Source organism: Harpia harpyja, chromosome 6, assembly GCF_026419915.1.
Source record: "Harpia harpyja isolate bHarHar1 chromosome 6, bHarHar1 primary haplotype, whole genome shotgun sequence".
Lineage (NCBI taxonomy): Eukaryota > Metazoa > Chordata > Aves > Accipitriformes > Accipitridae > Harpia > Harpia harpyja.
Window position 1 is genome coordinate 24,926,368 of NC_068945.1, and position 27,672 is coordinate 24,954,039.

The 27,672-nt window shown below is 37.0% G+C and overlaps 1 protein-coding gene across 2 annotated transcripts in view; it reads left to right on the forward strand.

Annotated features, from left to right (window-relative positions):
- CRY1 (cryptochrome circadian regulator 1) overlaps nt 1–25,688 on the forward strand; it is a 38,219-nt gene extending 12,531 nt beyond the window's left edge. The window contains exons 2-14 of one of the 2 annotated variants that reach the window (XM_052789489.1): nt 8,292–8,400; nt 12,063–12,205; nt 13,599–13,783; nt 15,166–15,254; nt 15,917–16,057; nt 16,149–16,460; nt 18,935–19,086; nt 19,183–19,385; nt 20,196–20,297; nt 21,454–21,546; nt 22,707–22,778; nt 22,874–22,981; nt 25,025–25,688. In XM_052789489.1, coding sequence (XP_052645449.1) covers nt 8,292–8,400; nt 12,063–12,205; nt 13,599–13,783; nt 15,166–15,254; nt 15,917–16,057; nt 16,149–16,460; nt 18,935–19,086; nt 19,183–19,385; nt 20,196–20,297; nt 21,454–21,546; nt 22,707–22,778; nt 22,874–22,977 — 1,705 coding nt within the window. In that variant the 3' untranslated portion in view covers nt 22,978–22,981; nt 25,025–25,688. The remainder of the gene's footprint in view (nt 1–8,291; nt 8,401–12,062; nt 12,206–13,598; nt 13,784–15,165; nt 15,255–15,916; nt 16,058–16,148; nt 16,461–18,934; nt 19,087–19,182; nt 19,386–20,195; nt 20,298–21,453; nt 21,547–22,706; nt 22,779–22,873; nt 22,982–25,024) is intronic. The other variant, XM_052789490.1, reaches the window with a different exon arrangement.
- Nucleotides 25,689–27,672: the final 1,984 nt, after the last annotated feature.

Genomic DNA, 27,672 nt, shown 5'->3' on the forward strand with positions numbered 1-27,672 from the left:
TTTTGTTCACGTTTACCTTGTATTCAGATGTAAATGACTCATTTCAGTTTTGAAAGACCAGTTCAGAAAACTTTGGCCTTCTTGATTCATAAGAGTAGCAATGGGAAGTTAGGATAATGCTGAATGTTTGACCACCATAATGCAAGCACCACAGAGATGAAATCCAGTCAGTTTTAATTAAGATATTCAGGAATAGCTTCAGGGTTTTTTTTTCTGTTTTCCAAACTTTCTACCAATTTCTGTGCTTGCTAGTAGATTTCAGCTCTGTCCTTAATTCTCTTCTATTAGTTTAATAGATTTTTCAGATATGGAAAGCCAGAGATGTTGGAATTATACCTTAAGGACTTGCTATTTATACAGTATAGTTGAGAAATATATTTATTTTACACATTGTTTCATTTCTGGGAAACTTAAAACTGTGCAAAACCTTATTAGTAGTAATTATAACCTTAAAAAGGTCATTTTAATGTAAGGAAAGTAAAAATTTACTTATTAAAGTAAATAAGGGGCAGTATAAAATTTGTCCTTCAGAATCAGATTGCAAGACTGTATCTTGTTATAGTGCTCTTATTGTACTTGCTCTTTTGAAATGAGCCATAGCTGTTACTTTCTCATGGACAGCTTAGATTGCTGAAAATAACATGGCTGAACTATTTTATAAAGCAGGCCAGGTCTGGCTTAATTACATCAAGCCTTATGAGCTGCCCATTTAAGTAAGAGAACTTGGGTACATGAGAATAAGGAGTTTTAAATTTGTTTAAATACAAGCATGTCTGTACTCTGAAGTAACTTAGTTGTGTAATTTGATTCTAGGTCCTATTTCCCCAGCTGTCCCCACTGCAAATACTGTTGTTTGCTCTTGGGTTTTCCTTTATGGATCCAACTAGTTTCTCTCTGGAAAGAGTAGGCATAAGGAGTTATGGTTAAATAATAAGGACTTTGATTTATCAGATTGGAATTAGAGGATTAGAGAAAAATAAAGGCAGAATATGTACATTAAAGAATGGAGGACACTGAGAGAGAGATTTAGGAAGCTGTGAGCCTGTTAGTCTCCTATCACCAGAAGGCTGACCTTTGTAACAAGCAAGTAATCTGAGATGTTTGTTGCTAGTTATATGGAAATAGTTTAGATGAATAATAGGTGCCCTTTGAATGTGAAGTTAAGATCCAGATCTTTGCAGAAGCTAAATACGCTATTTGCTGTGACGTATGGCTCACAAAAGAGGAACCAAATACAGATTGCTATTTGGGAATTTTATGAATGTCTTTTGAATAGGACAAAAATTTTGTATGTTTCCTTCCTTTGGGGAATGCTACCCTTGAAAAGGTAGTTCAGTTGGAAAGAAATTAATGAGGAATGATACGTAAGGAAATGCTAGCTTTATGTCCAATGTAAGTGAAGTTAAATTCAAATACTTTTGTTGTTCTTAATAGAGCAGTATTGCTTGCTGTACTTCGTATTCTAGTCCTACTCTATATGTGAAATGGTCTTTACTATTTAGCTTCAAAGAAGATGCACCCAAAAGGACTCAGCTTGGAGAGATTAAATTTTAAACATTGCTTTCTCTCAATTATTGTTCAAAGCCCTTTCTTTCATCCTTTTTCAAAGAATTCAATTTATTTTTTAAGAAACTCTTTTACAGCAGTTACGAATATTTCAGCTGTATATGGGCTTGGGCGTATCTTGCATTCTTCCCCCATAATAGCTCTGCTTTGGCTTGAAGATTATAACAGTAGTAAATATTAGAGGAAAGAAGCCAAGTGACGCACTTCATAGTCTGTGTTTGGTTTTGTTTTTGCATGTGGATCAGCTCTTACTAAGTTATGAAAGATGCTGAAGTCCTGAATTGCACTCTAAAGGAGCTGGTTTTTCTCCACTGACTGTAGAGCAACCCTGCAGGAGATTAGCTAGCTCCCACAGCCACTTCACTTCAGTATCTAGAGTTGAATAACGTGAACTTTTTCCTGCTCTTGTGTATACGCTTAAAGGATAATACCTTTATGAAATTTATTTTTGTATACCTTTTTAGGATGTGGAAGTTGTATGTGGTATTTGCTGAAACAATGTAATATGATAAGGCATGCCTCTGTGACCTTGATTTGGTAATAGGAAAATATTACTATGGCTTGCTGCCAAAGGATGCGGTGGAGTGTACATAACACTTAAATCCTGTCTGAGCTTAATCTTCTTAAAGTTTCGTAAGAATATACTGCTCACTCTAAGATGCACTGGTTGGTGGCAATCAAACAGGAAAATATACTGATAAAATATTAAATATTTGTATATAGGTACATAAAATTTGAGATACTTCTCAGTGTCTCATACTCTGTTCTGGTATTGGATGAAATCTGCCTTATTATTCCTGTAGAAGCCAGTATGAGGAATATGTTTACCTAAATGGTACTGGTCTTTCATAATGACTTAACCGAACATATGGCAAAATAGCAGACATATATGAAAGAAAGGCTCACTCTCTTCCCATGAAGAGAAATAAATATTGCATAATTTATTAATACAGTCAGGGTCTAATGCTGTAAGCTAAAATAAAAAAATGTAGTTGATGTCATACAGTATGTAAAATTCTTTCTTTTTATTGAATCCAGCTCTACTAAACTCTGAAAGACGAAGGAGTAATACCTGATAGCAATGTTGGGGAAAAAAAAATTGAATGGGAAAATAAAACCAGCAGATGTTAGGCTGTTTAAGATAATTCTGATAGGCAAAGTCTGGGTGGCAATCAAATATCTATGACACGAGTCTCTTGTTTGACAGTGCTGCTTTTCTTTCACTGGAGAGATTGTGATCAATGGCTTGGCATGAGGACTAGTGGGTAGATAGAAGGTATTTAGAAAGATTGGTTAAACAGAAGTTTGGATGGATTGCTGGAAGTTGATCAGTCATAGGTAAAAATATTAATTAAACTTAGGAATGAAACAGGTTTTAGCACTGTTCTTTTTCACTCAACTTTTTAAACTTCTTTCTCAGAATGAGGAAGCCTGACTAGATTCCTTTCTTTTGTGTGGTACTGGCTGTGCAGTCTGACACTGCTGCCTTGCTTAATGGTTAAATTCAGAATCTGGATCAGTTCAGAAAAAAACCTGAAACTCAAGTTTCTTGATTCTTAATGGCTTAGCACCACCATTTTCAGATGTGAATGATGCCTGAAAGAGAAGTCATTGCATTTTAAGTCCCCTCAATTCCCAGCAACTGTCCTCATTTCATACTGGCGGGGATGGTTCTGTGTGATTATGGTTTCAGGGTGTTTATTACTCCTAAAAATAACCCCAAACAAGACTTAACAGTAGCCTTAAACAGTGTGTCTGTAAGTATCCTTCTTGCAAATCTCCTAAATAAAAATGCTACCTTTTAAACAGACTGCTCCTGACTTCTTCCCTGGAGAAAGTCTTTAATCATGTTAATAGTGCAGAGTCAGGAAGGCTGCGTGATATAGTGCTTAGTTTTGTTCATTTTGTTAATGGCTAACTGTGTCAACAATTAGCTATTTAACTTTTTGAATTTCTGCCTTGATGGTACCAGTTTATTTCAGTTGCATGGTAGCTAAAATTATGATCTGTATTATGCAAACCGGTTTCTGGCAGTCACTCTTAAGACGCAGGGGGGCAGAACATTTAGTTTAGATTTCAGACCCCAAGCAGACTGCGTGATTGGCAGCAGGGAAAACTGTGGAGTTTCTTGGATTAAACAGCTAAGATTTTACATGCATGTCTTTTTAAAGAATGTGGTTTTCAGCAGCTTTCATGAAAATGCTGACTATCATAACTAGATGACCCTGAGCAAAATGTGTGCAATGCCCTCTAAGAAGGCAGGTATGCTTTGCATTGGCATCTTCCCTGTATTAAAATAAGTAGGTCTTTTCTGCCTCCCTCCATCACCTTAGTCATGTATGTGCCTCACATGGTTTGCTACTGTGAAATTAATGGTGAACTTTTCCTTTCTCTGGTTTGTCCAAGGGAAGCTGAAGACCAGATGCAGAAACCTGGGCTGATGCTCTAATCTGATAAAAAATATCCATGCATCCTATTTGTGTCTTTTTAATGAAGTCACGTCATGCAGTTTTTATATTCATTCAAAGTGAAAAAGAAAGTGCTCTCCCATTGACTGTTAGATTGAGAGGAAAAAGTTTTAGATCGCAGACTCAGAAGCATGACCTGTTACTGTAGGGGGAGATTTAAATAGCTCCTAATTGCCACTCTTTGATGTAAAGTGTAATAGAGTTCAAGCCTAGTAGCTTTTACTTTGTAGCTGCTGTGAAGAAACTTTGCCTCAAGAGCTTGTATACTGAAAAGAAATTACTTTTTATGACTTGGAGGTTTTATACTTTGTTTCAGTTCACAGACTAATATACCATTCATTTTCATTTGTGTTATACTGTGAAAGGAATGTGTTTGTGAGCATTTTGGTGTATCTTCAGAGAGAAAGCTCAAATAATTTTGCCTTGTCTGTGCTAGAATGCTACTCTTAACTATGTTTAAATGTCTGCACTGAGCAAACACCTGTATGTTCCTGTGCTGCAGTAAGTGCCTATGCATGGTGTTAGAGTCATTCAGATTTTCACTTGCGAACAGGTGTTACCAGTCAAAATGATACCTTGGAAAACTAAAAACTCTTCTCTTCCAGATCCGGTAATAATTCACTGTGACAGTGTGTTGGATGCTGACAATAATTTTATTATTTTTCTATTAGTATGCTTAATGTGTGGGGGGGTGTGCATGTTGTGGACATGTTATTACTCTTCCCTGACATGCATATGTTATAGATGAAATGGTAATTTGCTAGGACAGGTGATAAATGCAATGCATTACAATGCCATGCCAAAATTAGAGAAAGTGCTGGAATTAGAAGTTGTCCCAGGGAGTTGGTACAATTAAAAAATTTCCTTTCATGTAGGCCTATTCACATAGGCATATGTTAACACGTTAGATGAATGCAGAAGTTCTGAAAGGTAGAATTTTCCTTCCTTAAATTCAGACTAATTTTTACCTGGATATACCCGAAGCTAGGTGTTAATTAGCATGTATTTAACCTTAGTAAAGATGCTGTCTTGCTTCTGCAAATTCTGAAGGTACTCATGAGAAAAAGAGGAGGTGAAAATTTTGGTTATGACAAGCAGTTGATTCAACTATAATCTTCTTGGTAGTGGTTGTATCTAGAAGTAAAGATTTAGGAAGGTTCATTTTTAATTGAGGAAGGCAAATCTGTAAAGGCACTGCTTTTTGACAAATTTTATTAACACATTAATGAGAAAATGCCTTCAGATGTAGTATAGCATAAATATAGCTGGTGAGAACAAAATAGATGAGTACTTATTTGCAGCACATTTTAAAACACATTTGGTCCAACTGAAAGATTCAAATATGCTTAATAAAGTGCATGCTTCTTCCAAGTAACCACTTGTAAACTGAATTTGTGTTCTGAAAGTCAAAAGCAGTATTCTTCTGCATTGCTGTTACTGTAGATATTGCAGGGTCACTAGGGTTTAATTTGGTCAGTTATTTTTGAACAATATGCTTTCAGTGACAGTCTTGCAACTCAGACTGTGGTTTGACTGTTTTTCATTTGATCTGTTTTTGTTCAGGCAGGGGGAATGTGTGTCTTCATGGCCACTCTACTGCTGCCTTCCTACATATATTTAACAATTTGTGTCTACAACATTATGTTTGTTAAATACATGAAAGAGTTTTATAGAGATTGAAATGCAGGAGTGTGGTAAGAGATAGTTAAGAGAGATAATAGAGGGGATTTGGGGAACCAACAAAATAGAGATTAAACAGTATTAAGGGCAAGTTTAGGGATCTTGGATGTGAATTGAAGACTGGGTCAGTGCATGTAATCTTCTTGAATAGGATTTTGTGCCAAGTCCAGGCTATAAGATGTATGTTAGGGTTGTATGTATGTTAGGGTTGTATGTTATTGAGAAATTAGAGGCAACTGAGATGCAAATAGGAAAAAAACCTAACAATTTCCTGAAAGACAGATTTTTACTTTGAATAGTTATGAGCAGTTTATGTCGCCAATTTCTCTTCGTACCCTTTCCCTATATTCTGTGATACAAAGTTAAAAAACAAACAAAAACAAAACCAAAAAACCACCACAACAAAACCCCAACAAACAAAAAAACTCCAAACTTTCCTGGACTGTTCCAAAGGCATCCAGGATGCTATTGCAGTTTGTCTTCATAGCTCTTTGTGAAGTATATATGAAGGCACACGCTCTTTGAAAGCAAGATTCAGGTGGATAAGATTAGTGATAAGGTGTGTCATTCCAGCTTTCAAAAAAAAAAAAAAAAAAGACAAAATGAAGCTGTACCTTTCAGAGTCCATCTGGAAGTGACTGTGGCCTGGGAATGTGGGGCCCAAATTCTCTCTGATAGAAGCATATGTGATTCTCATCTGATTCTTAAAATGACTCCTGTGTGGTTTCTAACTAAATGAGTATACACAAGTTTCTTTTTAGATACAGCATATCCTTCATGATCTTGCTACTCCGGAGTTGGTTTTTTGTTTTTTGTTTTTTCCAAAAAAAATTTAGCAAAATGAGAGAATTAGACATTTTTGGCTTGTTCCAGTCATTAAACATATAAGCATAGTTGCCAGCCAGGAAGCAGTTGTATTCTCGTACACTGGCTTCCTCTCAGACTTGCTTTCTGTTACCCTTTCAGGTCAAGTGAGCCATGCATTTTTCGCATTTAATAGCAGCTAGGGGGTTTTCCTGCCAGCTTTCTATATGTTGATTTTTATAATTCTTTTCCGTATAAAGTTGGAGGCACTGTGTGTTAGGCAGGCATCACTTGCATATTGCTAAATCTCTAGAAAATATAAAAAATGTTGGTAGCTTTACAACAGTCATGTACGCTATATCCCTCCTAGGAGGTGTAGCATTTTCATTGTAACTGGTTATTTTTTAGGATTCATTCTTAAAAACGTAGGTGTGTTATGAACTCCTGATTTTAGTAAACCTGGTTGCTTGGTGCCTTTGTCTTTGTAATGCTCTGGGCACTTGGAGTGGTGCAGCCTGCCCTTCCCTGGTAGCTCTGCACCTTTTCACCCAGGCTGCAGGCGCAGTGTCTCCAGGCCTCTGTGGCACTGCTTTCTCTGCGTTGGTCTCGGGTGCTTGCTCCTGTGGTGCTATCCTTGCTACAGCAGGCTCCCTTTCTCAGGAATAAAGGCCTGCAGTGTGGGAATCTCCTCTTTTTTCTTTTCCCCCTTTGGGTGTAGCTTTTCATTTATGGCAGGGGATCCAATAATGCGTGTGCACAGAGGCTAATGACTGGCAGGCTCTGACTCATCAGCTGCCCTGATCAATGTGTGCTTTGGTGAGTGCCAACAGCATTGTAAGTAAGCACAGCTAACAGGGTTTGAGCAGCTCCTGGTGAAAACTGTATTGTTACTATGAGGAAAAATATTGTGGAGGAGCCACTTGTTGTGCTGGAGGAGTCCAGGGGAAGGCCACTCATCTGGAGACCCCCAGCATCTCTGTTTCTGGCCGGTCGCAAGGGAGAGTTTTCATTTTTCCTCTCCTTCCTTTTGTTATTTCTTCCCCCAAACAACTTTCACCATTGGAGTTGTTTTTAGTTACTGTACCTGCCAATAAATCTTTGCACATGTGAACCTGCTTCAACATCCTTTGTGCAACTACCTGTTTCTCTTGAAGACGTGCAGATTTGCAGCACCCCATTCCCCCCCCCCTTTTTTTTTTCCCCCTTATTTGCTGATTTGCTCATTAAAGAATTCAAGTGAGGTTGTAGCCAAGATGCATGAAACTGTTATATAGAGGGCTATTTTTATAAATGAAGGCCAAAGGGATAGTTATGACCATGTAGTCCTCTGCTATGCTGTTTTTAGTAACAGTTCAGGCTGCTGTGTTGTAAGAAGGACTTGGATTAAGTTTAGTAGCAGTATGCCAACAGCTGATTGTTTGTTTGTTTTTTCTGTGGTGTGCTTTTTTCTTTAGAGTGACAAGATGCTTCCAGTTTTCGTTAAGACTTGATTATGTTTTAGTCCACTCCAGAGCTGAATAGTGTTGAGGTCAAAACTTAAATGACAGCGCAGTTTGGTTTTCTGAATTATGTATTGTTGAATATATTATATGATATTGAATTACTGTAAGCTAAGTGTAATTAGGATGTGAACAGCCATGCATCACCAAAATATGTGCCAAATACTGAAGGTCTGATAATCTTTGTTGGATTGTTCCTCTTGGTTCCCTTTTTCTATTGTAAAATTGTCTGGTTTGCCTCAGAAAATAAATATTTCTTTACAATTCCTTGCAGATTCCTGCTTCAATGTCTTGAGGATCTTGATGCCAATCTACGGAAACTGAATTCACGTTTGTTTGTTATTCGTGGACAGCCAGCAGATGTTTTCCCCAGACTTTTTAAGGTAAATGCCACCTTGCAGTTGTTGTTTCTATCCTTAAATATGACTGACAAACTAATTTCAACTAGAAATATTTCTTGTACTATATACTTCAGTGCAGGTTGTTATCCATGCAAATACATAACTATCCTTGCAGTTTGTCTTTAAGGTAGTTTTTGTTAGATTTGGGGTTTCCGCCTCTGTGCATGTCACCAACTGAATTGAGTTGCTCTTAGACTTTACAGGTTTTGGTTTCTTTATTTCCAGAAATTGAACTGATTTCTAATGGTTTGCTAAGTGTAGGTACTATATATTACTAAATTTTTCTTTCCAGGTTCCCTTTGAAATGCTGAAATATAATTCTGTGTACATGAATCCAAGTTCAAAGCCTGACCTGTAAAAGTAATGTTTTATTTAGGCCAAATATCTGCTGTGGTTGCTTTTTGGCCATTAAAAGTGATCTAATAAGCTTTTTGCCAGTAGTAGACTTGGTAAAAGCATAGTACAGGTAAAAACCAATTTCTAGTCAAAGAAGTTTAAGTTTTTTGTGGGAAAGGGTCTTATTGAGCAAATTAAAGCTGTGAGGGATTGTTACTGATACTGATTTTGTCTTCCATGGATAATAATGTATTTAAGGTAACAATACTATAATAGGGTAGTAAAAATGAACACTTTGTAGATTGATTTTAAAAGTTTTTACGGAATGACTGGATTGAGGTGACTGAGGTGAGCAAGACTGCTCAGGGAAAAAAAAAATATCTGTTTTTCCCAAGAGATCATCTGTTCAAAATTTTTATCCCCAAGTCTTCAACACCAAGCTGAAAACTCAAGCAAAACTCACCTTTCCATCTTCATTCTTGTGCTTTAATTGTGAAATGGTAACTGGATGATACTCTTGACTGGTCTTTGCTTGATTTCCCCTCAGTGAAAAATTCCCTGCAGGAGCACTGTGGCCTTAGTTGCTGCTTGCAACTCCCCAGATACTCAGACTTGTTATACCTGCCTGCCAAATTTGGTTTGATTGCATTTAAATAGGGGCAAAGATCTTGCTGTCGTGTGTGTTGCCTTCTGGATTTGAGTGACCTGTGACAAATTTTCTTAAACACTTTAATGGCTACTTCAACAACTCCTCTTTCAGATCTTGTTACTAGGCTGATCTTTCTATGCCTAACAGCATTGGAGTGCCACATTTTCAGAATATTAATTTTAGTGCTGAGAAGGTAATGAAAATAACTTAGTGTACATCAGTCAAAAAAGAACATTCACATCTGTCTGTCTTCTGGTTCTTCAGATTACCAAAAAGTGTCTTTATCGTATATTTGTTCACTGAGGGTCTTTTCAGGACATCCTCTATCCTTGAACAAATAAGAGACATTGTTGAAGCTCTTGAGGACTTCAGCTTTTGGCTGAACACTACCTGGAGCATGCATCTATCTCGTATCATTAACCTCACAGCCTCTTTTGCCAGAGCGGTAGCTGTACATCAGGCACTTACAGTGCAGTGAAGGGCATATAACACTGAACCAAGCTTTTCAGATCATCCTCATTAAATGTCTCAAAGGTGAGCAATGATCCTAACTCTGAAGAACACATGTAGATGTGTTTTGGCTGGGAGAAGATAAGTAATGGTAGGAGATAGTAGAACTTCTGTAGAGCCTTGTGTCAGGAGCCCTGTCACAGGTGCCAGCATCTGTGGATTTCCTGGGGATGAATGTTTCACAGCTCTTTCTTGGTAGGGCTCTCCTTTTCACAGGCTGAAGGACAATTCCTTCAAAAGGCAGAGCGCTGGTCTATCTTTATCCTTGCAAAAGGCCTCAAGGATCTTTAGGCTCTTTCATTTGTGTGTGTATATATATAAGATAATTTATATGTATATGTCATACATATATATGACTTGTTTGCTTTCCTCTTTCCAGTCCTTCAGAGCAGCTTTGCTTCCCTTAAGACACTGAATTCAGTGTCCCATGTTTTCAGCAGTACTAGCTAACAGTGCTGCTGACAGCTGCTGTCATCCTCTGGAGTAGTGCATAGAAACAGAATATTTTTATCAGTAGACTTTGCAGGTCTTTGCAGAATTCTTTTAGGTTTTTTGTTTGTTTTTTGTTTGGTTGGGATTTTTTTAAGTAACTGGAGGATGGTGGTTCCATCTGACTGCAGAGATGCAACTTCACCAGTAGCAGGCACCTGCTTGGCGCCTGTTGGTTAACTTGAACCAGTCAAGTTTTGGTTGGTTCTTGCCTCGTTCTCTTCAATTTGTCCTGCTCTGCTCTGTATCTCTAGCTCTTTAGGGCTGGTTTCATAAAGAAAATAGAATTGGAACAATCTCTAATTCTTTGAATGCATCAGTGTTGCTAAAAGCATCCAGCAGTATGTGCAAAGCTATTTGTGTCCATGCTTCTTCTAAGTGCCTGGCTCATGCTCATGTGATCTGTGTGTATTCACATCACATAGCACCTGTCTCAGAGTTCCTTGGCTCCCTTGGGGACGTGGCTCTGGCTCTTGGACACGTTTTTTATGGTTTTCTTTTTAATATGCCAGAGGAAAGAAAGATTTAGAAAAATATCTGCTGCAACTTGTCAGACAATGGTTTTACATTATGAAATGGGAAATAAATGTTGTGTGAATGCATAGGAGGTTGCTTGAGGATGCAGGGCCTGCTGGGTCAGTCTTGGCAAACTTACTGATTGAAGGAGCCAAGCCTTCTTTCAAAGAGCAAGTACTCCTTCCAATCGCCTGTCCTCAAGGTTGGTGTACCTGGGCTTCATCTAGGAGAGAGCTAGAGTTCAGAAGTGAAACAGCACCCTAGGTGAACAGCGTAGAATGCCCCTTGTCTCTTTGGTGTAAATCCAGTTCTCTGAAATAGTCTGGCTGGTGTATTTAAATCAACTGATTAAGATTGAAGGATTAGAAAGGTATTTGTCTGAGTTTGATTGGCAGGATGGTTTTCTAGGATCATTCTCTGGGTACCTTGCCTTTCCAATTTCCTGCTGTTGCAGAAGCCTTAGCCATTAGTTGATCCCTTTCTTCACTTCTTTTCCCCCACCTGTTACTGTTGGCCTTGATAGCAGCATCTGTGACATAAAGGATATTAGACTTGAAGGTGACTTCTTTTTAGGAAACAGATTTATTTATTTATTTTTAATTGAGAATTTGAAGATTGTCCGTTCTGGTAGGTGAGGGATAGGAATTTGGAAAAGGGAAGGAAAGTGTGTGGTGTTTGGGTTGGGGTATTTTGCTGTCCCCTCCCCTGAAACTTCAGTTCTGCTGTTAAAGTTGACAGGCATACATGAAAAGCTTTTCTGCAGAGCAAGATACTGCTACTGATCAATGCCCAGAAGATAGCCTCTGTCATCTTTTCCTTCTGTTGTCTCTTAAGGTATATGGATCCTAAAGTTAGAGCTGAGTTTTCAAAGTTTGCACAGTTGTCCCATTCCTGTGTGCTCCCACAGTAATGAGACAGAGGCTTTTTTTACGCCTGATTCCTACTTAGATGCCAAAACATTGGACTTCTTTTTTTTGTGAGTCTGGGTATCTGAATGTATTTTGAGCCTTTGTGTATCTCTGGCAACTATCCACAGGTAATAGCTGGTGTTCCATCTTGTCCCTATCCTTCCCATTCTCCTTTCCCTTGCCCTCCATCAAGCAGCTGAGTTGCTGAAGGACCACATTTTTGTTTTGTGTTGCAGGAGTGGAATATTGCAAAACTTTCTATTGAATATGATTCTGAACCATTTGGGAAGGAAAGAGATGCAGCAATTAAGAAGCTGGCTAGTGAAGCTGGAGTGGAGGTCATTGTTCGAATTTCCCATACATTATATGACCTAGACAAGTAAGTTACCATTACCTCTGATTTTAAAAAGAAAAAAAAAAGAAAAAAAAGTATCAATTTTATGTAGTATTTGGTTAGATATTGTGTGCTACTTTCTATGCAGAGCACTTTATAGTTAGGAAGACTACAGATCTGTTTTATGTTTCTCTTTTATCCATCCATCCAAATTTTATTACATACTGAGTAGAACTTTGCAACTCCAGAAAATGATACACAACTGTTTCTGAAGTACAGTGTTGATTTGGGGTTCTTTTGAAAATAGTGGTCATGTTAATTATCTGTCTTTTATAATGAAGTTACTCAAACATGCCTGCAACCTCTCCCAAATATAAGATCTGTTGTTGTTTAGTTGTTTTGTTAGATTGTTTTGTCCTTATTTCACTTGCTGTACACAAGTTAGCAGAAAGTCCTTTATTTTTCAAGAACTCTTTCCTATCAGTTATGTATCCAATAAGTAATTGGGGATTGTTGCCCTTACTTAATGTCTTGTTGATATTTTTCCACAGATCTATTTAAATGGATTACTATTAGCTCTGTATTATAGAAACATAATCTGCAAACTATTCAGAAGTATGACTTGGCTTCTGTTAACATTGGGTATTTATTTTGGTAGATGCCTATTCTATTCTGTTACAAGCCAATGTATGAGAGGCAGCTAGACATATGGGAGGGAAAGGGAATTATTTACTGTTTTGAAACCCATGCCTGTTTTCTTTTTTTAACCCTAAATTGAAAATACCTTTTCTTCCATCCCCACCCAAGCACCCCCCCAAATGAACAGTTGGTTCTATCTGCCATTTTGTAAATTATTTCTTTGAAGTTTTCCTGTTTCCGAGATTCTAGATATATTTAACATCACAATACAAAATATGGAAACTGTGTTTTTACAACAGTCATTGTGTATAAACTACACCTTAGTTTTTCCCCATGTTAAGACAGTTGTAATATTGACTACTGTTCTCAATACCAGAATAGAAAAATAGATTTTATTTTTTTTAAATGCCAATAGCATAGTCTTGTAGGTGACTTGGATGTATCTTCATACATAGCTACGATCTCTCATCTGCTTTGCTGATCTGTATTTTTCTTTGCCTTGAGCTGTGCATATTCATTACTTATTCATTCTTGAGGGAGTTTCCTCAACCCAGGAGTGAAGAATAATTGACTTGGTTGTAAACAGTTAATTTATGTCTCCCTACTGGGGAAAAAAAAGATAGTAATAGTAAAGTTCAAACTGTCTGGATTACTATGTGTATCTGTGATTTTATATAAAATGCTAAAGGCAGGTAAGAATATATTTGTGCGTGTGTATATTTTATTTAAAAAAATAATTATTATATACTCTTCTCTGACATACTACTTTTTTTTTTCTTTTTTTTTTTTTCCAATCCAGAATAATAGAATTAAATGGAGGACAGCCTCCTCTTACTTACAAGCGATTCCAGACCTTAATTAGTAGAATGGAACCACTGGAGATGCCAGTGGAGACTATAACCCCAGAAGTAATGGAAAAATGTACTACTCCAGTTTCTGATGACCATGACGAGAAATACGGTGTCCCATCACTTGAAGAGCTAGGTATGTTCTAAGATTGCTTTGACATTGTGAAACAAGTAAGATGTAATCTATCACTAAAAGCATAACACTCTAAAATAACCATGAGAGAGGTTCTACTTATGGTTAATTGCTTAACCGATGCCAATTATGAGATACAAAAGGAACAAAAAAGGATAATAAACTCTGTAAATTTTAGTTGTTTTCTTTTAAATGGGAGGTCAGATCAAACTACACTAAGTACTGTTTGGCATCTTGTAATACAGCGTAGCCATTTTCCCATGGTACCAAATAGTCATTAAGCTATCAGTAGTCTTTGATACTTCATTTTGTATTAAAAGCATTTGGTGTCTTTGTGCTTCAGGTCATTAATCCGTCATTTTTACAAATTAATAAAAAAACCCCCTGTAGTGTTGCAATGCCAAAAAAAGATAATAATAAGGCAAATAATTATTTTAGAAGCTTCTTAGGTTGGGGGGGGACCAGAAAAGTCTTACGTTTCTATAATTTTAAGAAATACTATCAAGTTATTGTCCTGTGAATCCCTCCCCCCCTTTCCTATTCCCCCCACCATGAAATACAAGCAAATGTGGTGTGACCTCCAAATTGCTAACAAAAGGGTCTGGACAGATTTTGGCTAACCTCTGGCTGCTCCGTCTAGTCCATTTGAACTCTTCATACAACAGGCCTTGCTTTTAAAGCTGCCTTAAGAAGAGAAGATCTTTCCATACAGTGGTTAAACTACAGGCAGACATGTTATCTTGTGCACCTGGTGAACAATCTTGGGGGAGGTGTGGGGGTGTAGAAGAAATCTTGTTACCTTCTTTTCATCTTTCTTTTGCAGCTTAAGTATGTGTTTATCATCAGATTGACAATAATGCCCATCTGTTATTTAAGTCAAGGTTAATGAAACCTAGGAATGTTCTGAAGATGGCACTCATGCTTTTAACTTGATGGAAGAAGTTTTTAGACATTCTGTAGATTACAATAGCAATTGTTGCTTCTTAGTAGTAATTTAAAAAAAAGAAAAAAAGTTGTGGTTTTGGGATAGCCCACATAGAGCTGAGAACTTGAAAATAATTTGGAAAATGATAGAAAGGTCACTTTGTGCAAAAAAACCAGAAGTAGTGGAATTGAAGTAAGACCACTCAGCATGTAAAACTTGTAATGTAAATTAATGTAAATGTAAAAGTAAAAAGTGGATTTTGCTGCAAGTTAGAGGTATTTAATGTGCTTTGATAAGACTTGGTTGCATACTGTTTTAAAACTTGTACTTTTGCTGTGTGTCCAACTTAGGGTTATTCTCAAGATACAATAAAATGTAGTCAAGTATCAACATGCTAGAATTTTGTTGACCTACAGTATAAGCAAACAAGGAATTTCCTTGTTTCAATTTGTTTTTTCAGGTTTTGACACAGATGGTCTGCCTTCTGCAGTATGGCCAGGGGGAGAAACAGAAGCTCTCACGCGATTGGAAAGACATTTAGAACGAAAGGTATGTTTCAAATCTTCGCAAGTTTGACAAATCTGGGAAACACAGTTGCTCTTTGCAATGAAATGTAAAAGAAATTGGGCAAGTCATTTAAAAGAAAAAAAAAAATAATCAAAAATGCAAACTTGAACTCAGGGCCTTGATAAAATGATATAAAATCAAGTTGCTGTTTCTTACTTTTAAAAGGAGATAGCAGGTTGTCTTTAATTTGAATTTTAGAGAAAGTCTGTATACTATATACTTTAGAGTCTTTACTTCAGAGACTTTAGTCTATATACTTTAGAGAAAATAGTATAGTATTTTCTACTCCAAAAAATGTAATTGTTTTTTCTTTGGAGGTAATTCTACTTGAAACATACTTTTTAGAACTCTGAAGGGGAATTCCTCTAAAAGCTAACATATTGCTAGTTGTCTAGGTTTCCCCTGTATTTAAAAGGAAGGGATAGGTAGTTCTAGAAGACAGTACATGCCTTCTGCATTGAGATGAATCACCTTCTAGAGATTCCGCTGATTCAAAAGGAACCCCTAGATGTCGTAGCTAACGTGATCATCTGTCCAATGTCTGGATTCAGTTATAGGCAGTGAGTGATTTCTCCCTTTATGTTGCTACCTAGCCTGTAGTCTGATATTGCTGTGTGGTTTGTTTTTGGTTTTGTTCTTTTAAGGCTTGGGTAGCAAACTTTGAAAGACCACGAATGAATGCAAATTCCCTTCTGGCAAGCCCTACAGGGCTTAGTCCCTACCTCCGCTTTGGCTGTTTGTCCTGTCGTCTCTTTTATTTCAAGTTAACGGATCTGTACAAAAAGGTATGATTTCTGTGTAGTCAGCTACACATCTTAGATGCCATGATTTTTGCCTACTTCTTCGCCTAATAAAATATTTTCCTTTAATGATCAGGTAAAAAAGAACAGCTCCCCTCCCCTCTCCCTCTATGGCCAGCTGTTATGGCGTGAATTTTTCTACACAGCAGCGACTAACAATCCACGGTTTGATAAAATGGAGGGGAATCCTATCTGTGTACAAATTCCATGGGATAAGAATCCTGAGGCTTTGGCCAAATGGGCAGAAGGCAGGACAGGTTTTCCTTGGATTGATGCAATTATGACGCAGCTTCGTCAAGAAGGTTGGATTCATCATTTAGCCCGGCATGCTGTAGCATGCTTTTTGACTCGAGGTGACCTCTGGATTAGCTGGGAAGAAGGAATGAAGGTATTGTTTCTTACTCTTGAATTTCTTAAAGTGCCTGTTAAAGTTTCAATTAGTCATTCTAGAATTGTTACTGTGTGGTGTAAGTTGAATTTTAAACCTTAAATGAAAATGAAATCGCTTCTGATAAACCCGTGGTGCTGAAGTTTTGCCTGTGCAATGCCCCCTTTTATTGGAATATTAGAGTTTCTTGTAGTCAAAATAGGTCTGCAGTTCTTCTAAATTTGAGATTTCTTCCTAAATTTTGGCAAATAAACATGGATTACTCTTGTAATTGAAATTTCATTCCAGTCCTACTGTGTGAACAGTTTCTGTTCACATCTCGCATCTGCTTCCCTGCGAAGGGAAAGCACCATAGAAATTAAAGGGAGAAAAGTAAAAGCTGAGAATGTCCTTTCAGCAATTTCTGTCCTTTCATCCAACGATAGAAGTGTGAGTATGGACAACATGGTTTGGCTGAAGTTTCAGTGCAATTCATTTCTATGCAAGTATCCAAGAGATGCTGAAGATCAAATTAGAAATTTCAGTCTTTTAAAGAAAAGAATGGAATAATTTAATCTCAGCCTTTGAATCAGTTTTATACTTTTAGAAGGGTATCACATCTTTTACTGAGCAATCATAATTAATTAAAAATAGTTTTTTAGTTTTGAAATCTAAAAAAGAATTTACTTGCTATCAGGATTGTGACCTCATATTTATATATGTATATAATCTTACAAAATTTCACCTTTCTTAACAAATCAGTTCTAAGCAAACACCTTTCCTTTAAAAAAAAAAAAGTCTTGGTTACAAAACAACATAAGCTGCTTTAGGAATTTTCCTTTTACAGTTCATAGATAGACATTGAAGATGCACATACATAAGTAACTCAGCCAAACAACAAAGCTGTATATTACAGATAAATGCCAACTTGTTCTTACTTTTGAAATAACACAGATATGTGGAGGGCCCAGACTTGTGTGGTGGAAGCATGTTTAATTTATACATCCGTAGCTAGCAAAAGTTAATCTGGCCTTCCATGGTGCTGTTCTTTCCTAAGTCTTATTACATGGCAGCATCTAGTGGAAAAGTTGTGTGCTAACACTTAAAGATCATCTAAAGATCTTGTAACATTATTAGTCACCTTCTATTTAAAATGTTTTTTTAAAAGTGTTTTAAGATAAATCTTATTTTTTTCAAAACAGCCTTTTCTTTTTTTCCAAATAGTTGCAGATATTTAGACAAAGATACTTTTATAACACTTATTCAGTGTATGCTGTAGAATGAATGCCTTATTGAATATATGTAGAGAGATATCCTTGTTTAATGGTATTACCTTATTTAGAATTCATATTCAAATAATATTAGTTGAAGATGGGTGGCAGTAGTAAGATGTTAAGTTTTAGTGTTGGCTTGAAGAAAAGTGATGGTTTCTTTGGAACATTTGGAGACGATGCAAGTTTGAAAGGAAAGTCAGAACTTTAAAAAATATGTATTAAGTATCTGTTTTGAAAACTACTTCTCAGTGCACCCTTTTTATAAAAGGTACTTGAATGTTCTCCTTCGAAGAATAAGGCTTCTCTTTATTTGTTGTTAGCCTGTATTGCTAGTGATCTGACTGAGCAGAGAAACTTCTTTTTATACAAGTTAGCATTGTCTGTGTTAATAATGAAAAAACAATCAATGCTGGCAACTTTAATGTTTTGCAACTATTGAGCTCCAGATTTAAAGTAAAACCTTCATAAATCTTCAATTTCCTCATAGGTTATTTTTTATATAATAGGGGTAGCAATTACCAGAGAAGACTTTTGTCTTCAGACCAGAGTTCATTATCTGTCCCACCGTTCTTCAGCATGCTTGGTGGTTCATATACCTCCAGGAATTTAAGTGTGCATCCTCCAAACTGTGATTTACTAGATTAACTGTTGGCCTTCAAGAATACAACTTCTGAATGTTTTTGCTACCCTGAAGTCTTGAATTCTCCTCGTGGGACTCCTTGCATAGTGAAAGGTGCTGCGCAAGTTGAGATATTCAGACCGACAGTTTGAGTTTGAAATGTGCTTTCTATGTTCTCTGTTTTCTGGAAGTTTGCAAAACTTACTCAGTTGTAATGTGATGAAGCAACTCTTCGAAAGGAACAAATGCCACTTGCAAGCAGTCAGGCTCCAGCCATCCTTTGGGGATTTATTTTTTTTTAAGGATGTATTTATGCAAGAATGTGTAACTTTTTGGTTGTAGCTTTGAGATGTCTACAAGGTTTTTTACAAGGTAAAAGCCAGACAGGCTATCACACTTTTGTTCTTGAGTTTGGCGTTTAGGTAAGTATTTGCAATTGCATACTGAGCATTCTGTGAATGTTGCCAGGTAAGAAAGAGTGTTGCTACGTTGAAGAGCTGTGTTTCTGCTGCTGAAATCAGAAACTTGGAACAATTCCTGAAAAAGTAGATGTCTCGAAGGTGTGCCATGTTCAGACTAACTTGTTGCTTTAATTTCTTAAGGTCTTTGAAGAGCTCTTACTTGACGCAGACTGGAGTGTGAATGCTGGAAGCTGGATGTGGCTATCCTGTAGTTCCTTCTTCCAGCAGTTTTTTCACTGCTACTGTCCAGTGGGTTTTGGCAGAAGAACTGACCCAAATGGGGATTATATCAGGTAACTCACAATCCAGAAATTTCAGTGATTCCTGGATGTTGCTTAAACTGTCAAGTGGCTTTATACTCAAAATGACCTTTTAATTTTTTTTTTAAGACGTTATTTGCCAGTACTTAGAGGTTTCCCTGCAAAATACATCTATGATCCGTGGAATGCCCCAGAGAGCGTCCAGAAGGCTGCAAAATGTATGATAGGAGTTAATTATCCCAAACCAATGGTAAATCATGCAGAGGCAAGCCGTCTGAATATTGAGAGGATGAAACAAATCTACCAGCAGCTTTCACGATACAGAGGACTGGGTATGGTTATAGGCTATTGGCTTTATTTATTTGAAAACTTCTCTCACCTTCTAGCAATTAGTAATTTTGTCCCATAGAAGTGGTATAATCAGGTGTGAGCTCAGTGTGGTGACCAGGGTTGGGTATCCAAATAAATGAAAAAATTAGATGTAATCAAGAAAGGGAAGAAAGAGTTGAGTGGAGTGCCTCTTTCCAAATCTTACCTGGAAAATTTTTTCTGTGGGTTTTTGGAAGTTTTTTTGTTGAACTGGGTCTTCTGTATGTTCTGATACTCTTGTACAGATAGATTTTACTACCAGTGATTAGAAAATTAATGTGGTTCATATCTTAAATCATACTGTATTTGCATTTGCAAATGCTGTTGCTCAAAGAGAGACCAATGCAACCTCTGGTAGCATTCTTCCTATTTAGGAAAGACCGTCCCCTTTGCTCCAAGAGGTAAACTACATGTGCTTGTATTGCTCAGGAAGGTGTAAGCAGTCAGTATGTTCAGATACTGGATATTGAATCATTGCGTTCTACTTCAATGGAATGTAGCGAATACCTGTCACTAATGAATATTGGAAAAGTTATGCAGAACGTTATGTAGAAAATGCTTGTTAAATAATTGTGAACTAAAATTACTTGGCAAGATCCCAGAAGTAGGCAAGATAGAGAGATGTTCTCCTGTTATAAACGTAAACCAGTTGGGATGAGGGTGGAGAATTGGCTACCATGAGGAAAAAAGCATGCTACACTTAAATCTTTTTTTTTTCTTTTTTTTTCCCTGTCTTTTTTTTTTGTGGCTATATATTTTATTTCTTTGCTTAGGTCTTCTTGCAACAGTGCCTTCTAATCCAAATGGAAATGGAAATGGTGGCCTAATGGGCTATTCACCAGGAGAAAGCATTTCTGGTTGTGGTAGTACAGGAGGTCAGTCAAATTCTTTCAATACATAGAATTATTGGAACTGAACTGCATGAACTTTTTATAATGCCCTTAGCATTACATATTATAAGAAAGAACTGTTTTCACAAGACAGTTTTCAGTGCAAGTCACAAACGCTTTCAAATGTATTCACTAAGTTTGGTAGTATTTGTATCTTTAGATATTTTTTTATCTCAAACGTGTAAGAATTTTTTAACATTTTTTTTTCCCCCTGAAGATTACTTATTAACGTGTATCAAACAGTTTGATTTCAAAAGCATTTGATTGTGCTTTTCTTCTTGAAGTCTACAAGCATCCTGATATTTGTGATGAGTGATTTGTGAATTTTCAAGTCAGAACTGTTAATTTTTAAAGTTTTCTAATGCTGGCATTAGATTGCTTACTGGAATTTAATTCTACCATAATGTCAACAATAATATGGTGGACAGTGTCTGAAAGAATTTAATATAGAATTTATACAGTTTTGATGAAAATTAGACTATTAACATTCTTATTGTAACATACAAAGACTAGCATTAACTAGTTGCTAAGAGAAAAATAATAACAGTGTTAACATTGTGTAAATCCATAGTGCATCAACTTCTCAAATACTACATATATCTTGGATTCCTCATTGTAAAAGGATACAGCAGAACTGGAAATTTACTGGTTTTGTGTTCTCCTTAGGCTTTAGTTAAGGTTAGAAGCAGACTGTGGAGGAAGATGGACCTTATTCTCAGCCAGTATAGTTCCTCTCGAAGAATTAAAGTCTAGACCCCTTAAACCTGGGTGCTTGAGCTTTTATTTCTTTTAAGTTCAGAGATTTAGAAGACAGGAAGGGCTTAGTTTAAAAAATTGACGTTATGTGCACTCTTTTCTCCTTAAAATGTATACATAAATACTTAAAAGTGTATACATGTACTTACACTTTTCACATGAAGAATGTATTCATTTTGTAGAAGGTTACTGTGTATTCATCTGAATTTGGAAAGACTAAAGCATTAGAGCTTTGGACATGTTCTGAGGTGGTTTGGCGGTGGGGGAAAAGCAAACCACAGGCAAAGCTCCCCTCTTGAAGAGGGGGGAAAAACCCCAACATTTTAAATTCCAGAACTGGAATTGTATCTTCTGTTACGTTTAAGTCTTTTTCCTGCCTCTCCAGGAGCTCAGCTGGGAACTGGTGATGGTCATACAGTTGTTCAGCCATGTGCCCTGGGAGACACTCATACAGGAGCAAGTGGAATTCAGCAGCAAGGTATTATGGCAGTGCCTGTCTGTAGAGGATCTCCAAATCCTTGCAACTATGGAAAAACAGACAAAACATCAAAATAACATCGATAGATTTTTGATGACAGCTGTTGTCTACAACATGAACTGGCCTTTTTTCTGTTCTTGAAACATAAAAGTTATTTTTTATAGTGAACTTGCTTGTCTTGTCACTTATCTCTAAAATACTCATCTAGAATGATATTTGTATGTTTTGAGTGGGAGGGATCACAAGTGTGACTAAACAAAAATTAATAAACATTTTCCTAGGTTACTTTAAATGAAAGATACTGAAAGAAAAAAGTTCACTTTGTGTATTTGATAGCAAAACTTGCATGTCATCTTTTCCCTGATTTCACTATCACTCTTTCCATATATAATCAATTTCCACAGTTTTGTGTGGATATTCTCATATTGTGGAGGCAAATTTTTGTTACTGTAACTATACAGAAACTTAAGCTGTGGTTTGTGATAGATCAAAGTTGCAATCAAATTTAGCACAACTGATAGTTTCTGTGCAGTGCTAACAGAGGTTGTGTGTTTACTGATCATGAAAGACTGTAATCTGAGTTTTATTTAAGCATCCAGAACATAACATAACTGTCCAGAAAAAGAAACCTTGCAACTGCTTTTGCTAATTTGCACTATTCATGCAGGGTGCTCAGTGTCAAGGTGGATAGTTTACATGAACCAGAAAATAGTCTGCATCTTTCTTTTACTTGCTTTTTTTTTTTTCACAGCTTAGTTACGCCAAGGATTCGCTAGTATTGCTATAACAGAATAATAAAAAGGATGAGGAGACTTGGCAGAACAAATGTTAAAATTTATAACAACTTGGAATTAAAGTGTTTGGATATACAAACATTCTGCTTGTTGCAAATATAATGCATAAATATGTATGCACTTAATATTGTTCACTGTGCGTGGGTAAGTGCATATATATTTAACTGCTGTAGACTGCCATGAAGCCTTTTTTTTTTTTTTTTTTTGCATAAGAACTCTTCTGTGTTCAGTATGGTTTCTGGCAGGATTTTTCTTGATGATGGAAAATAATTCAATTGGCTCCTTTTTGTTGTTGTAAAGAATGTAGTTGTACACTTGCTTGCAGTTCTAAATTTTATTTAATAAATATCTACTGTATCTGAACAGGTTACTGTCAAGCAAGTAGTATCTTACACTATGCTCATGGAGACAATCAGCAATCACACTTATTGCAAGCAGGTAATTTAAAGAACAACAAAAAAACTGAAAAGCTTTTCCTGAATATATAAAGGTGCAATAGAATCTTAATGTAAATACTGGTTTTAAATTATCAGGAAGAACAGCCCTTGGTACTGGCATTAGTGCAGGGAAACGCCCAAATCCAGAAGAAGAAACTCAGAGCGTTGGACCAAAAGTCCAGCGACAGAGCACAAATTAAACTGGTAAGATCTGAGACACCTTAAAGTTACCCTGTTAATGAGTAAATTCCTGTACAGATTTTGTCTATGATAACATTCACATGACTGCAATGCGAAAGATCCTGAATTATTGCTGTAAATATTTCAGTTCCAGGTACTGTACAAACAATACAAAATCCTGGCTCTAGAGAGTTTACAAAGTATGAGATACGAAGTAGTTATAAAAATAGAACCAGACTGAAGATTATCAGACAGAGATCAAGGCATTAATGAAAGGGAGACAGATGAACTGTCATTTCACTTACATTAGCAGAGCTGCTTATGTAGCTTCAGTTACTCTCTGCTCCCACATCTCATCTTAAGTTGTGCCAGCAGCACTGTTTGTGTGAATGTATGGTGATCTGAATCAGACGACTAACACAACTTAAAAGGAAAGGCTCAGGGCCTGGATTAGAGTTATAGACATACAAGTGGACTAAGCAGAACATGTTTTAGAGAGAGACTGCAGAAAACCTGCAAAATGCTGATGTAGTTAATTGCATGTAAAGATGTAGGGACAAGAAAAGTTTGAAGACTTGAGCGTTTGTCATTGGTCTGTAACCGAAGCAGGATGCTCAGATTGCTGAAGTTTGTCAAGAAAAGCTGTGGTGAAAAGTACTTGAATTTGGAGAAGGAGGCATTGCTAGATAGGTATACATGAACAGGTGTGAAGATGTGTAGAGAGAAGCAGTAAATTGAAGAAAGAGTTTGATGTGTGTGAAATCATCAAAATAGAGAAGGTAACTGGATTTTGTGTTTTGGATAAAGTTACTTAGGAACAGGGTAGAGAAAAGAGAAGGCCAAAGATGTTATATCCCTTCCCCCAGTGAGCTTGATTTGAAAGGAATAAGGAAGATGACTTGAAAGACAAGAGTAATTACTTAGGAGGAAAGCCAAGGAATAGAGGGCTGTCTGAAACAAGAGGGGACAAGATTTCAAGACTAGGAGTGTAGCTGCATAGATTAAAGGCAATTGAGATGTCATTCCATCCTTATCTTTTACAAAAAACAAATTAAGAGTTGGTCCTCATGGAGTTTGAAGAGTAAGTAAGAATAGCACACAGGCGAGATAATAGCACATGGAAAGACTTTGAAGGAATTGGAAGATGGAGATTCATACAGCAAGCATAGAAGATGCATTCAGCATCTCTAGAGATAAAAAGGGAAATTCAATCCACTTCATTTGGATTTGACAACAAGATCTAATTTTGCTTATTATGTGGTGTCAGCACTTTGACAAAGTTATTGTGGTGCATTATGAACAATTGTGTTGTACTGATTTGATTCGGTGAAGAACCACAGCATTGTTTCCATAATGCCTGTCACTTGAAGTGAGCTGAGACCTTAGCGATTGATCCATCTGCTATTTTCTCACGTACTGGAAGCACTGTAAACTGTGCTTCTGTATTCTCAAACTGATTTCTGGTACTCGGATGGGCCTGAGTGGAACGTAATTCCAAGAGAGTCCATGTTTCAGTAGCTGTCTAATCCTTAGTATGTGTAGATTCATTCAGCATCCATGTTTTGTATTGCAGAATTCCTTAGGTGCTCGTGTCTGTGTAGAAGAAGTGCCTGCAGAGCGAACGTCTGGTTCCTGTCTAAGCTCTTTTTCAATTGAGAGACAGGTTGGAGGGGTTTCTAGTTTGGCAGAGAAGACTGATTTTGTTAGGGGTGTTCAAAACATGCTGCAAGAGCATTATAGTCAAATACAAAAATCAGTCAAGATCATACTCAAAAACACTGCTGGCAAAAGGATGTGCACCTTCTGAATAGTACTAAAGTATGGAGGCTGTTGGGTTTCTCTCTTTTTTTTTTTTTTTCCTTTTTTTTTTTTTTTTCTTCCTTCCCCTTTTAGCCTCTAAGGAGTAAGAAATAAGAATTCTGAGTATTTGGGCCAATACAAATGGGGTCAGGGCTTCCTGCACTGAGAAGGGGGAAAAGAATATTGGTCCCTTGATTATTTCTGCCGCCTTCTTCAAAGACTCAGGACAAACTGCTTAGGAATAATTTGTTTTCTTTTTTCTTGCAGCGCTATTGGAAGAGAAGATACCACTCAACACACAGGACAAAATTCGTGCTACTCTGTATTGGAACTAAAGTGTTGTGAGAGTACATGTACTTAAATGATGTACTTTTTCATAAATTATTTTCAAATTTTTCTCAGTTGTTGAAACAAGTCCAATTTTTGGAATGCATTATTTCTAACTGGCATTTCTATGGTTTTTAACTTTTTAATGACTCTTTCACAAAGGCAAATTGAGTTTTGTATATAAAGTATTTGGTGAAGAATTTGCTAACTTAATGTAAATACAAACATTCATGGTTAGTGATAGACCCATCGATATATTTTTGATAATCTTTCATGTATATGGTAGTAGGAAAAGCTGTAGTGATGTTCTGTAAAATGGATGGACATAGAAGGTTTTGAAGTTTTAAAATTGTTATTATTTTTAGATTCCAGAACTTGACCTCTGTATGATCAACTTCATATTTTCATATTATAAGTGCTTAGGACTGTGTCTAATCAAATACAGTAGAGTTGTAACCTTTATTAATCACATCTGTATATAAGTCATATGCCAATTTTTTGTCAAGCTGTAAAATTTTCATGTGTATGTCCAGTCCTTGTATTTCCCAGTTGCCTTGTTCAGTAATGACATACCTTGTTAATAAAAGAAAATTGTATATATAGATACGTATGTCTGTCTTTTATGTACGCTATTGCTCTGGTACGTATTTCCAAACAAAACTGTTTCAGGAAAAAGGGGAAATACAATTTTTGGACTTGATCTGGAAGCAACAAACAGTGAACTATATTACCTTTCACTGCAAGTTTCATGATACTGAAGCAAAACGCTACCCAAATTATTCAGGTCTTTTTGTTGAAATCGCATGCATGCATGTATGTATTCTTACCATCAAATGTCTTTCACCAATGTATTAAGTGTTTCTTCAAAATCTAGGGGGTATTTTTTTGCTGCAATTCCAACTTGCCTGATAGCCTGGTAGTCTTTCCTGTACTGCAGCTAATTTGCTGCTCTTGGAGGATGTTGATTTCTAAAAACAGGTCGGGTTTGCTGACTACTCAGTCAATACTGTCTCAAATGTTTAGATAAGTTGTATGTAAATGTTTTTTCAGACCATTAAGATCTCTGAAGAAGCAGTCTGAATTACTCCATTTACATATAACTAGGTCAGTTACCTACTTGAGTGTGTGTGCAAATCAGTTCTCATGTGGGAGGAGTTAATTATTATCTTGTTCTTAGTATCATGAGTGACTTCCAGTCATGGGGCACTTCTGTGTGTCAGTTTAAAATTCAGACTAGATTTATGGGTTGGCAACATAAGCAGCAGGGCACTTGCTGCAGAATAAACTGTGGTTTTGCCTGTTCCTAGATTTTAGATAATAGTTAATGTAAATATTTCTGCATACAGATTTGGATACAACAGCAAAATCAGAAGTACTTCTGGGAAAGTATAGGCAAGCTTACTGTCCTGAGGCAGAGAATCTTTGACTGATCTTGAAGAAAAAATCTCAACGGTGAGAATGGAGAAGCAGATGCTAAGTATTTTTCACAGGTCAGTCCAAGTAGAATGGAGATGTTTCCTAGGGCCACACATGGACTATAGGCCTACACTGTCTTAGGAGGTGTTTTATTCTGTCAAGACAAGATCATACTGGGTTTTTTTTATGGTGACTTCCACTAAAAAGAAATCATACCATCTAAATGAAACACTCCACCTAGCTTTTTTGAATGAATAGGCTATGAAACTCCCACAGAGAAACTTCATCAAGGTAAGAACGTGTGCTTAAATACCCCCTTTCCCCCAACCAGTCTGGAAGTTCAATAGTTGAAAAAAGAAATTTCCCAAGGAGTTAATTTCTATGGTAAGTTAATTCCCCCCTCCTTAAATGCAAAAAGGAGGATTTTGTCGTCTTGGTGTAGGCAAGTCCTTTGGTTAGCAAAGGAAAATGTGATGAAGATGCTGTTTCACTTGTGTGCTGGCTTGAATGGGTTTTGGTGTCAGGACTGCAGTAGAAGAAATGGTCTGTAAGTAGGTTAGTGTGAGAGAGGGGAGAAGTTGCCTTCTGAGTAGCAGTAGGTTTATAAAAGTCCTTTGCTTCATATTCTTCCCTCCGACTAGTACTTCCTCTGACCACAAAAACAAAAAAGGCTGAGTCTTTGGGTGCACAGAAAAGTTGACCAAAATTCTTGTAACATGCAGAGGTTTTCTCCACCCGCCCCCGCTACCCCCTTGTGATTTTTCAGAGAGGAGTCAGATGTGTGTTATAAACCCAGTATGGATAAGGGCCAGGATATTGTTTCTTATTAGACCTCTCCTCCAGAAATGGAGCTTAAAGTATTCCTTGAGAAAGCTCCGTTCCCGAGGGATTTAGCTGGCCCTTCCCTGAGCTGGTAGGGGATGGGCAGAGGAGTGTTGCAGACTCAGGCTTTTTGGAAACCAAACCCCAGGAAAATGTGTTCTGGAAGTGCCGAGGGACAACTGTAGTTGATTATTTTTGACAAAAAATAACTTCAAGTGTCTTTTAAGCCTTCAGGAACTGAGTGTTTCCAAAGGAGCTTGCACAGGCTGTCTTGTACTGGTGGTACCTTCTGAGAGGAGGGGAGCGGAAGGGGTCATGCTGAGAGCAAACCTGCGAAGGGCTGGCAGAGG